The sequence below is a fragment of the Tupaia chinensis genome, unplaced genomic scaffold, assembly GCF_000334495.1.
Source record: "Tupaia chinensis unplaced genomic scaffold, TupChi_1.0 Scaffold143631_1, whole genome shotgun sequence".
NCBI classification, from domain to species: Eukaryota; Metazoa; Chordata; class Mammalia; order Scandentia; family Tupaiidae; genus Tupaia; species Tupaia belangeri.
Genome location: NW_006203479.1, coordinates 827,261 through 839,789, shown reverse-complemented (window position 1 = coordinate 839,789; position 12,529 = coordinate 827,261). Strand labels below are relative to the sequence as shown.

At 39.7% G+C, this 12,529-nt stretch overlaps 1 protein-coding gene across 3 annotated transcripts in view; it reads left to right on the top strand.

The window, feature by feature from the left end:
* The window catches only part of SMARCAD1 (SNF2 related chromatin remodeling ATPase with DExD box 1), a 92,486-nt gene that overhangs the window by 26,558 nt on the left and 53,399 nt on the right, over positions 1–12,529 (top strand). For 2 of the 3 annotated variants that reach the window (XM_006164496.3, XM_006164495.3), the window contains exons 4-5: positions 4,700–4,868; positions 11,105–11,171. In XM_006164496.3, coding sequence (XP_006164558.1) covers positions 4,700–4,868; positions 11,105–11,171 — 236 coding nt within the window. Of the gene's footprint in view, positions 1–4,699; positions 4,869–6,059; positions 6,232–11,104; positions 11,172–12,529 lie in introns of those variants that run through there. The other variant, XM_006164497.3, reaches the window with a different exon arrangement.

Genomic DNA, 12,529 nt, shown 5'->3' with positions numbered 1-12,529 from the left:
AGTGAGCGAGAGAGGAAGGGAAAGTGAGAAGGAAAGCTGCTAGGTCCAAGACTCAAACTATGGTCAGCCATGTGGGTGGTAGTCCACACCCTTAACCACCGCACCACCTTCTGGTCCCTAAATAAAATATAATTCTTTTTAAATTATTTTATTTATCTTTATTTATTTATTTTAATTTGACCAGAGAGGGACAGGGTGTGAGAGAATGAGAGAAGGAAAGTGAGAAAGCAAGCTGCCAGGTCTGAGACTTGAACCACTCGAACTGTGGTCAGCCATGTGGGAGTCCAGCACGTTTAACTACCACGCCACCTGTTGTCCCCTAAAATAATTTTTAAAAAAGAAAAGAAAAGAAACTCTGGCAATGGATGAAGTCTTGCAGGACACTTAGACAGGAAAGAACCACAGGCAGACTCCTGGGTAACTCCGACAGGTGAACGAGGGAAAAGGAGCCTCTTATAGAGAATGAGCAAACAGGCTGGGAAGTAAAAGGAAAGTCAGAAGTAATACTGTAGAATCCATTGGGCCAGGGCAGGGTATGGGACTGCAGAGGAACCTTAGATAAGCTATGAAAAGTTTTTATCTCATTCAGCAGTTTATAGGCACTGGTCCTTAGTGATGCCAGCTTCACTGAAGTGGCAGTGCGGCGCGAAGGCTATGATAACAGCAAGTTAAGAAGTGCTGGGAAACCAGGATGTAGATATGAGTCTGATTTGTGAAGTGGAGGAGCATTTGCTGTCTGTGCTGCTGTGTGTCCTTGTCCGGGATAGTTGTCCCACTGAATGAGTTGAATTGAGGAATGCAGCCTTGAGCACCTCCTATAGGCTTAGGAGGAAGAACTTGTGGAAAGGGAAGAGATAGCAGGGGGGGAAATAGGGGGTCCATACAGCAGAATCATGTAAGAAGTAGAAAGGGCCAGAATCCTTTAGCACTAGGAGGGGATTTTGCTTTGAACAGGAAGGAACTTCATTATCTGAAAGCATTTAAAAGAATAAATTGGGGACCAGCAGTTGGCAAAATGGCTATGTTGCTAGACCCCCATGTAGTCGACCGTAGCTCGAGTCCTGGACCCAGTGGCTTAAATTCACGCTGGGTGCATGTGTGTGCATGCCCAAGTTACTGAGAGGAGAATGGAAGAGAAGGGATTGTAGTGTGGCCATCTCCCTGGGGAGTGATTTCTCATTTTCTGTCTCTGTCTCTCTCTCTGTCTTTCTGGCGAGCACATGGGTCCTATAGCAAAAACCTCTCCAAAAAAAAGAATAAATGGAAGAAAAAAATTTTTTTAAAGATGAAAAATAAAGGGAACCAGCAGTTAGCGTAATGGCTATGTCGCTGGACTCCCACGTAGTCGACCGTGGTTCGCGTCCCGGACCCAGTGGCTTAAAACTCACGCCAGGCGCGTGTGCATGCGTGCCCAAGATCCTGACAGGAGAATGGAGGAGAAGGGATTGCGGTGTGACCATCCCCCCGGGGGGGTGATTTCTCGCTTTCTGTCTCTATGTCTCTGGTCTGTCTGGCGAGTGCACGCGCCCTATAGGGAAAAAAAATCTCTCCAAAAAAAAGATGAAAAATAAATAAAAATAAGAATAAGTGGTGGGACCGGCAGGTGGTATGTTGGTTAACTTGCTGGATTCCCACATGGCCAACCATGATTTGAGTCCCAGACCTGATGGCTTGCTTTCTCACCTTCCCTTTCTCTTTCTGGTCAAATTAAAAAATGATGATGAGGATGATGATGATGATAACAAAATCAAATAAATAAAAGAATAAGTGGTCAATTCTGTTTTTCATTACTAATAAAAGTTTCAGGCCTCCAGGAAAACCAAATAGTATATAATGGGTACTTATATACTTACTACCAACATTTAATAATTATTTCCCCTATTTATTGTATTATATGTTGTTATTCTAGCTAAAGTATTTAAAAATAAATTATAAGTATTTTTCACTGTAGTATTTAGTTATATATCCCTCTTTCTGCCAAAAAAATCAATATTGCTATCAGTGAATGATTTTCTTTTTCTTTTTTTTTAAGAGATATTTTTGCTATAGGGCATGTGTACTCACTAGAGACATAGAAATGGAGAGACAGAAAATGAGAAATCATCCCCCTGGAGGATGGTCATTCTGCAATCCTTTCTCCTCCATTCACCTCTCGGGATCCTGGGCATACACACATATGCGCCCAGTATAAGTATTTTTTTTTTTAAGAATTATTTTATTTATTTATGTATTTATTATTTCACATGAGTTTTTGCCAGAGAGAGAAGGAGAGTGAGGAAGCAAACCGCCAGGTCTGGGACCGCCATGGTCGGCCGGCCACATGGGAATTCCAGCACCTTAATCACCAAGCCACCTGCTGGCCCCGTGCCCAATATAAGTTTTAAGTCACCAGTACCAGACTAGAACCACAATTGACTACCTGGGAGTCCAGTGACATAACCATTATGTCATCTGCTAGTCCCACTATCAGTGAATAATTCCCTGATGTCTCCTAATTCCCAGTTTATATTCAGATATCATCTCTTTTATTATAGATGGTTTTTAGGATCCAAATGAGGAACATCTACTGTATTTGGATGTTAAAACTCAGCTGTCTTTCTTTTTTTTTTTGAGAGGTTTTCGCTGTAGGGCGCGTGTGCTCGCCAGACAAAGAGAGACATAGAGAGAGAAAGCGAGAAATCACCCCCTGGGAGGATGGTCACGTCGCAATCCCTTCTCCTCCATTCTCCTCTTGGGATCCTGGGCACGCACGCATATGTGCCCAGCGTGAGTTGTAAGCCACTGGGTCCGGGACGCGAACTGCGGTTGACTACGTGGGAATCCAGCGACATAGCCATTACGCTAACTGCTGGTTCCCAAAACTCAGCTGTCTTGATAAAAAGAGAACCATCCACTCCTTTTCCCACTGTTGGAAAGACTAACTTAATAGAAGAGAGGAGGGCTTTAATAGAGAAATAGGTTTTTCTATTTCTTCACACTATTTTTATTTTCTTCATGATATCATTGAATTTATTTCTATCACTCTGTTTCTTGTAAACTGAAAGTAAAATCCAAGACATGGTAAGATTTGTGGTCAACATGAATGCTACCTCCTTTATCAAAAGCCACCCGAGTTTGTCCTACCATGACTGATAGGACAAATGACCATGACTGGTCATGAATCTGACATTAGGGAAAGGTGGAGACAGTGCAGAGTAAAGCTCTTAGAAAGGTTGGTTACCCGTGCAGGAGTTGGGAAGTCTTTTGGGGGGACAGAATGAAATGCAGGTTTGAGTACATTAGGAGCCAAAGTCTGGGTATGTGTGCAGAGGACAGTATGGGGCCAGCTCTGTGGCATAGTTGATAAGGCAGCTAGATACGACATGACCAGCTATCCGGTTTGAGTGCTGGATCCAGCAGCTTGAGAAACACGCCAGCACATGTGCATACGTGCCCCAAACCCTGAAAGGGTGAGATGAAGAAGGGATTGTGGTGTGACCATGCCCCATTGGGGATGCTTCTCCTCGTCCTGTCTTTGTCTCTGTCTCTCTGTCTCTGGTGAGCACATCCACCCACTGGCCTCACCTCCACCCACCCACCCCCCAAAAAAAGGGGAAGAAATCAACCTAGAAACTTATTAAAAATATATGTTTCTGGTCTTCAGGAGTTTGCTATTAACACTTCTTAGGTGACTTTTAGGCATCCCTAGTTTCCTAAGAAACACAATAGAACAACATAAGTATTCTGGATATGCATTTGACACAATTGTCCAAAAATATTGTAGAATTAGCTGCTCTTGAAGCTTGCATTCCAAGCATTTCAGGTTAGACAGCTATGAGGGGCTCTTCTCAAAGTTCATGGAAAGTGTGTATTAGGAAAAAAACTACATGGAGTTCCAAAGTTTTTTGCACCAAAAGAAAACTTCATTCTGTTTTCCCATGGATATTTTGAAGTTCCCTGTACATAACTATCTTGCTTTCTTTCTCTGACCCTTATAACTTACACCATTTGTTACTGTTCTTCTGATCTTTAGAATGCTTACTTATCAGTCTTAATCATGTTAGAAAATCAAAATTTCAAAAGGAGATCTTTTTTCTTGAGGGGTCAGTAAGTAAAATTTGATTCCCAATGTCTTTTATATAGGGTAAACATTTGAAATGAAAGAAATCAAGTTAGTTATTGGAAAATAAATCCTCATGGAAACAAATGCCCTGTTTGCTAAGGGAATACTTAATTCCCAGCAGAGATTCTTATATTGAATGGGAACATTGCAGTTTTAACACTGAAATCCTGATCCATGACAATTATTCTATTTTCATAGCGATATAGGCTTCACAACTTCCTAGGGCAGCATGACCCCATCATGTGATCAGCAGAGAAGGTGGGCATGCAGTACATGTATTTAGATCTTAATAAAATAAGTGCCAGGTAATTGGTTCCCTTTAGTGTTCTTTTTCAGCCCTGCCCAGACAAAATTTAAGATTTTTTTCATTGTATGCTGACTTTGATCATGAAGATTTATGTACATAAGTATACTGAAAGGGAAAATAGGGTCTTTTACTGTTTAACAGGTGTAGATTGCTTTAATATCGAAAATGTGAGTATGAGGTGTTTAATATTGCAGGGCGTGCTGTAGTGTGTATACTATATAGATAGTAGAATGAAATAACAGTAGTAGTACATTAAAAATGTCTTTTTCCTCTTTTGAAAATATTTTTAGTTCTGAGCCATCTGAAGATGAAGAGTCCCAAGGCTTTCCTTCCATGGCACATAGAAATAATGATATTTCAGAATTGGATGACCTTTCTGAATTGGAAGACCTTAAAGATGCTAAACTTCAGACCTTGAAGGAACTTTTTCCACAAAGAAGTGACAATGATTTACTTAAGGTTATATATACCCTTTTATAGTAATTGATTGTTGCAGCTATGATGATGAAAAAAAATCTCTTCTGTATGCAGTGCTATAGTTAGTGATGGATAGTCATTTTTCTAAAGATATCTTATGTTTGAAGATAATTATTAACGAATTCTTTATGTCAGAATAAAGGCAAACATCGGAACTATACTGTTTTGAGAATCTGTTCAGTAATAAGTAGGTGGAATTATTCACCTGTAAGAGGATATAGTTAGAGCCTTAGCCCACGTAGGCTGTGAGTATTTTTGTACTTGAGTGCTTTTAAAATGGGAGCCTCCCTTCAGAAACACTCAGGAATGTCAGAAGCCTCCCTATCCCATGACAAGGGGTTGTTGATACAGAAACAAAATAAGTGACTAGTTAGCTGTATAAAGTTCGACCTGTAATTAGGGTTTCTTGTTAGAGATGCAAAAGAAAAAAATTAGACTGTTTTAATTTTTAGAATGAGGCCACATCTCCGAAGATGAGCAAATAGTTTATCCTTAACTCTGTCACTTACCGGTTGAATAATGTTAGGGATTCTGTTTTTTTTCACCTTCGATTTTGTCATCACCACCACCAGCACTCCTCACAATCTGAGGCTTCAGATTTACTGAATTTGTTGAGCTGGTTAGGTGACTTTGAAGTGATAGACACTGGCATAGCATATATGCTGTTTCTTTTTTAAGGAATTGTTTGCCTTAATTGTATTTATTGTTATATTGAATGGGAACATTGCAGTTTTAACACTGAAATCCTGATCCATGACAATTATTCTATTTTCATAGCGATATAGGCTTCACAACTTCCTAGGGCAGCATGACCCCATCATGTGATCAGCAGAGAAGGTGGGCATGCAGTACATGTATTTAGATCTTAATAAAATAAGTGCCAGGTAATTGGTTCCCTTTAGTGTTCTTTTTCAGCCCTGCCCAGACAAAATTTAAGATTTTTTTCATTGTATGCTGACTTTGATCATGAAGATTTATGTACATAAGTATACTGAAAGGGAAAATAGGGTCTTTTACTGTTTAACAGGTGTAGATTGCTTTAATATCGAAAATGTGAGTATGAGGTGTTTAATATTGCAGGGCGTGCTGTAGTGTGTATACTATATAGATAGTAGAATGAAATAACAGTAGTAGTACATTAAAAATGTCTTTTTCCTCTTTTGAAAATATTTTTAGTTCTGAGCCATCTGAAGATGAAGAGTCCCAAGGCTTTCCTTCCATGGCACATAGAAATAATGATATTTCAGAATTGGATGACCTTTCTGAATTGGAAGACCTTAAAGATGCTAAACTTCAGACCTTGAAGGAACTTTTTCCACAAAGAAGTGACAATGATTTACTTAAGGTTATATATACCCTTTTATAGTAATTGATTGTTGCAGCTATGATGATGAAAAAAAATCTCTTCTGTATGCAGTGCTATAGTTAGTGATGGATAGTCATTTTTCTAAAGATATCTTATGTTTGAAGATAATTATTAACGAATTCTTTATGTCAGAATAAAGGCAAACATCGGAACTATACTGTTTTGAGAATCTGTTCAGTAATAAGTAGGTGGAATTATTCACCTGTAAGAGGATATAGTTAAAGCCTTAGCCCACGTAGGCTGTGAGTATTTTTGTACTTGAGTGCTTTTAAAATGGGAGCCTCCCTTCAGAAACACTCAGGAATGTCAGAAGCCTCCCTATCCCATGACAAGGGGTTGTTGATACAGAAACAAAATAAGTGACTAGTTAGCTGTATAAAGTTCGACCTGTAATTAGGGTTTCTTGTTAGAGATGCAAAAGAAAAAAATTAGACTGTTTTAATTTTTAGAATGAGGCCACATCTCCGAAGATGAGCAAATAGTTTATCCTTAACTCTGTCACTTACCGGTTGAATAATGTTAGGGATTCTGTTTTTTTTCACCTTCGATTTTGTCATCACCACCACCAGCACTCCTCACAATCTGAGGCTTCAGATTTACTGAATTTGTTGAGCTGGTTAGGTGACTTTGAAGTGATAGACACTGGCATAGCATATATGCTGTTTCTTTTTTAAGGAATTGTTTGCCTTAATTGTATTTATTGTTATTATTTTTTAATTTGATCAGAGAAAGAGAGAAGTGAAAAGGCAAGCCACCAGGCCCAGAACTTGAACCGCAGTTGGCCACATGGGAGTCCAGCACCTTAACCATCATACAACCTGCTGGCCCTACATATATGCTCGCTTTTAAAGGGCTACCTCCTGCTTGTCTCCAGCAGGATATGGCCAGGTGAGCTGTCCGTGACAGCACATCATTAGTATTGGTAGATATTTAGATGTTTTAAAGAAAAAGACTGGACCTTTATTTAGTTTTGGCCACCAATTTAACAGCTTTATTGAGATAAATTCATATACCATAAAGAATCTCATTTTAGAACGTTTTAATGATCCCAGAAAGAAACCTTGAGTCCTTTGGCAGTAATAACTCTTTTCTTCCCTTTTTCTCCCACTCCCACCCTAGGCAACCACTAATCTATTCTTCTTAATTTTATATTTATAGATTATCTACTCTGGACATTTTGTATAAATGAGATTATAATGTATGTGATTTTTAAAAAATATTTTATTTGTTGTTAATTCCTATTTTTTTAAATTTGACCAGAGAGAGAGAAAGGGAAAGTGAGAAAGTAAGCCACAAGGTCCAGGACTCAAACCTTGGTCAGCCATGTGGGAGTCCAGCACCTTAACCACCATGTCATCTGCTTGCCCCTATATGTATTTCGTGCCTGTCTTTTTTCACTTAATGGAACATTTTGAGGTTCATCTCTGTTGTACCATGAGCTTCTTCCTTTCAGTGGTAACTCATTTAAAGAAAGATATAAAATATTGTCCAGGCCAGACAGAGCATGTCTGTGAATCATGTTTTGTTCTATGCCTCAGTATAGGTTACTCTAAGTATAGCTTAAACTATTTCCTTTTGCTCTATTTCATTTTAAAGAATTTTGCCAGGGGGCACATGTACTCCCCAGAGTGGAACAAAGGTGGGGAGGGAGTGAGAAAGCACCCACTCCGGGGAATGGTCATGCTGCCATCTCTTCTCCTCCATCTTTCTCTCCTTTGGGCATGCACACACACACACACACACCTAGTGCATTTTTCAAGTTGCTGGTTCCAGGATTCAAACCACGCAGTCAGCCATTTGGTGTCCAACTACCTTAGCCACCAGACCATGGGCTAGCCCATTCTAGTTTATTCCATTTATTTTTTTTAGAGAGATTTTGCTACAGAGCACATGAACTCATTGGAGAGTCAGACAGAGAGACAGAAAGTGAGAAGTCACCCTCCCCGGGGATGGCCATGTCACAGTCCCTTCTCATTTCAGTATTTTGGGCATGCACGTGTACTTGCCTGGCATGAGTTTTAAGCCACAGGGGATTTGACTCAAACTGCAGTTGACTATGTGGGAGTCCAGCAACGTGACCGTTATGCCATCTGCTGGTCCCATTTTTTTTTTATTTTTTAATTATTTATTTATTTTATTGTTTTGGAGAGGTTTTGCTATAGGGCACGTGTGCTTGCCAGAAAAAGAGAGATAGAGAGACAGCAAGAAATCACCCCCCAGGGGGGATGGCCATGCTGCAATCACTTTTCTTTTCGGGATGTTGGGTGTGCACGCACACACATCCGACATGAGTTTAAGTCACTGGGTCCAGGACTTGAACTGTGGTTGACTACATGGAAGTCCAGTGACAGCCATTATGCCAACTGCTGGTCCCCCCATTTTATTTTTAATATGTATGAATCCACTGGAATTTTTGTCCTGTTTTGTTTTGTTGCCAGAGAGCATGTATACTCTCCAGCAGACAGAGTGAGGAAATGAGAAAGCACTCCCATGGGATGTGGTCACACCGCACTCTCCTCCATTTCTCTATTCCGTTGGGATCTTGGGCATTCTCTTGGCCGAGATTGTTTTTCAAGCCACAAGGTTCAGGCTGTGAACTACAGTCTGCCAGGTGGGATCTAGTTCCCTTTAACAGTAGGCAGCAGGGCCAGTCCCACAGGATTTCTTTTCCCCAGATCATTTGGTACCTTCTTATTGTTAGTTGAATGAAACATTGGTGATATCCTGAGTCTACATTTTTTTTTTTTTACCACCAGCAGCGTTGCTCTCCTGTGATGTGGGTTTTTGTTTTGTTTTGTTTTGTTTTGTTTTTTCAGTATAAGCAGAATAGTAGAAATATAGCTCCAGTAGCTCCAGAGGCTACTTAACGTCTTGGAAAGCTATAGTAAGGAACGAGCTTCCAATAGAACAAACATTATGGAATATTAAAATATTCAGCATCATGGGACCATTCTCAGTTTAAAAATACTTGAACTTGATTTCCAGCTCTTCATAGAGTTCAAAGGAATTTTATTTTGTAGAAATATCTTTCTCTAATTTTACACTTGCACTGGTAAAATAGGATAGATACACATAATTTCTCTAAATGTTTCATTATTAGTATCTGAATTTGTGGGAATTTAGCATATCATACAAAGTGATGATTATAAATTACTCTCCAGGGACCAGCAGTTGGCGTAATGGCTATGTCACTGGACTCTCATGTATTCGACCAAGGTTCCAGTCCCGGACACAGTGGCTTAAACTCACGCTGGGTGTGTGTGTGTGCATTCCCAGGATCCCGAGAGGAGAATGGAGGAGAAGGGATTGCAGCGTGGCCATCTCCCTCCCGGGGTGTGGTTTCTTACTTTTTGTCTCTCTGTCTCTCTCTGGTGACCGCATGCGCCCCATAGCAAAAACCTCTCAAAAAAAAAAGTTACTCATCAAAAGTTTTTAGACCAATAAAAAAAAATTCAAGAAGTTATAAAACTTAAATTGATCTTGGTTTGATAAGAATATGCTCTATTTTAAAAATGAAAAGGGGCTTATCGCATATCTGAGGATCCAGAATTAGAAAGCAGTAGTTTGGAGGAGTATGCTCATTTTGATTTGAGGCTATTTGATTTAATACAAAAATGATTCATTTTTAATAAAAAAAAATCTTTTTAAAATGAATAACTCACTCAAAATATAGAAAACTTTAACAAGAGAAAAATATAGGATGTTTATTTTCTTCTGTACTCTAAATATTAACAGTGTAAAACACAGATAAGTAATACTCATGTGTTTTTGAAAAAGTTCAAGCAATTTAAAAATTGAGTGAAAATTAGGAACCCTTTATCTCATTCATCATAAGTAAAAGATTTTTTAAAAGATTTATTCATATGTTGTTATTATTTTTTGAATTTTACTATAGGGCACATGTACTCACCAGAGAGAGAGAGAGAGAGAGTGAAATTGAGAGAACAAACCTCCAGGTCTGGGACTCAAACCACAGTTAGCCATGTGGGAGTCCAGCATCTTAACCACTACACCAGCCACTGGCCCCATAAGTGTAAGGTTTTCAGAAAGAGCAGAGATGTGCTTTTTTTTCCCCCCAGAAATAAAAAAAGAGAAATAAATAAATGTCTGTCAGTCTCCTTCCTTTCCTCTCTTTCCTTTGCCTCCTCTCTCCCCCTCATCTCTTCCTCTTAGTTCTGTCATACTCTCTCTCTCTCTCTCTCTCACACACGCACACACACACACGCGCACACACACACGCGCACACACACACACAGACATACAGCACCTGGACATGTCCGTAGGCAGTGATTAAGGCTTCAGTGTAAGACCTCCAATTTAACATAACAAACCTAGAATACGCTGTGTATATGATTTAGCTTTTCCTTTTGGTAATGAGTGAACCTGGGACATTTTAAAATATGTTTAGATAAATTTAGATTTCTTAAGCATGTCAAATTCTTGGAAAATTTATTGTACTTTCTTTTTCCTTTTCTTTTTTTCCCTTTTTTACATTTTTGACATAAAGTATGGACTTGCCCGAGAGACAGAGACAGTGAGAAGGAAATTGAGAAATCACCCCTCAGGCTAGTTGGCCACACTGCAATCCCTTCTCTTGGGATTTTGGGTACACATGCGCACACACTTGGTGTGAATGTAAAGCTGCCGGGTCCAGAACTTGAACCACAGTCGACCACGTGGGAGTCTGCGCCTTAAAACACCATACCACCTGCTGGTCCCCATCATTATACTTTACTTGAATTATGACATACACTTTTCCACCTTATGTATTTGTTTGTTCTTAAATATTTCAGTAACTTTGCCTAATTCTGAAGTGTTAGTTTTTAAACATATATTTTTCCCACTCTTTTAGTTGATTGAATCAACAAGCACTATGGATGGAGCAATTGCTGCTGCTTTGCTGATGTTTGGTGACGCAGGTATGCCTGACTTAGTGTGAAGCTATGTTGATTTATTATGAGTGTATCTTGTCATTAATAGTGTGCTACCATTTACCAAGAACCTTCGTGAATTCTTTTTAGAACCTGTGAAATGTTAATAGCTTCAGGTTTTTAAGGTGAAGATACCAAAGCTAAAGAAAGTAAGTCACTGACTTGAGGTCATCCAGCTATTTAGGGGTCAGATTTCTAAATGGATTCCCACCCCACCCCCCAAGAAAGGGTAGGGGACAGTTTCTCGTTGGTAATTTTGTGTATTTTCTATAGAAGAAATCTAACTGAAGTTTGGGAAAGTATGTTTTCCTTCTTTAAGTATCCCTTCTAATTTAATTTTGTTTGTTTTTGTTTTGTTTTGGAGAGGTTTTCGCTATAGGGTGCGTGCGCTCTCCAGACAGACAGAAACATAAAGACAGAAAGCGAGAAATCACCCCCCAGGGGGGATGGTCACGCCGCAATCCCTTCTCCTCCATTCTCCTCTCGGGATCTTGGGCACGCACGCACATGCGCCCAGCATGAGTTTTAAGCCACCGGGTCTGGGACACTACATGGGAGTCCAGCGACATAGCCATTATGCTAACTGCTGGTTCCCTTGTTTTGCTTTTTTAACTTACTAATTCCTTCCCTGATAGAGAGACAAAAGAAGAAATAAAGTCAGAGATATAGGTATCCCCAAGTTTGTCCTCCCACCGTAACCCACCCTCAGCCTCAGCCGGATCAGACCACAGGCAGGTGCATGCCCCAGCATGCTCTGGAAGATCCAAGGGCTTGAACCGAGAACCTTTCCCATGTTGGCCCATTACACTACATCTGTGCTATTACCTGGTCCTTGTATGGTGGTTTTATTTACTTAGGTCTGCAAATCCGAGTCACTAGAAACAATGTGTTATGGAGTGTCCTGGCTACTGGTCAGCATTCCTTTAGTGAACATTTATGCTGTATTTCAGGCTTGGGATGTAAAAATAAATGCATTTGAAGAAGTTTGTACTCTAAAAGCATCTTCTTTTTTTAGTAAATGCTGCCTTGATTTTTTTATAATGCACATGCCAAAATGAAAAATAATCCCTTAACAGTTCTACTACTAAAAAGTATTTAGAGTAAGGAAAGCAAACATATTTTATGAACCATTCTTAAATTTGCTTTATGCCATTTTTAACTTTTTTTTTTTTTGAGAGTATTTTTTGCTGTAGGGCGCATGCAATTGCTCACCAGAAAGACAGAGACAGAAAGTGAGAAATCACTCCCCCAGGGGGATGGCCATGCCCTAATCCTCCATTCTCCATTCTCCTCTCAGGATCTTGGGCACACACACACACACACACCCTGCGTGAGTTTAAGCCACT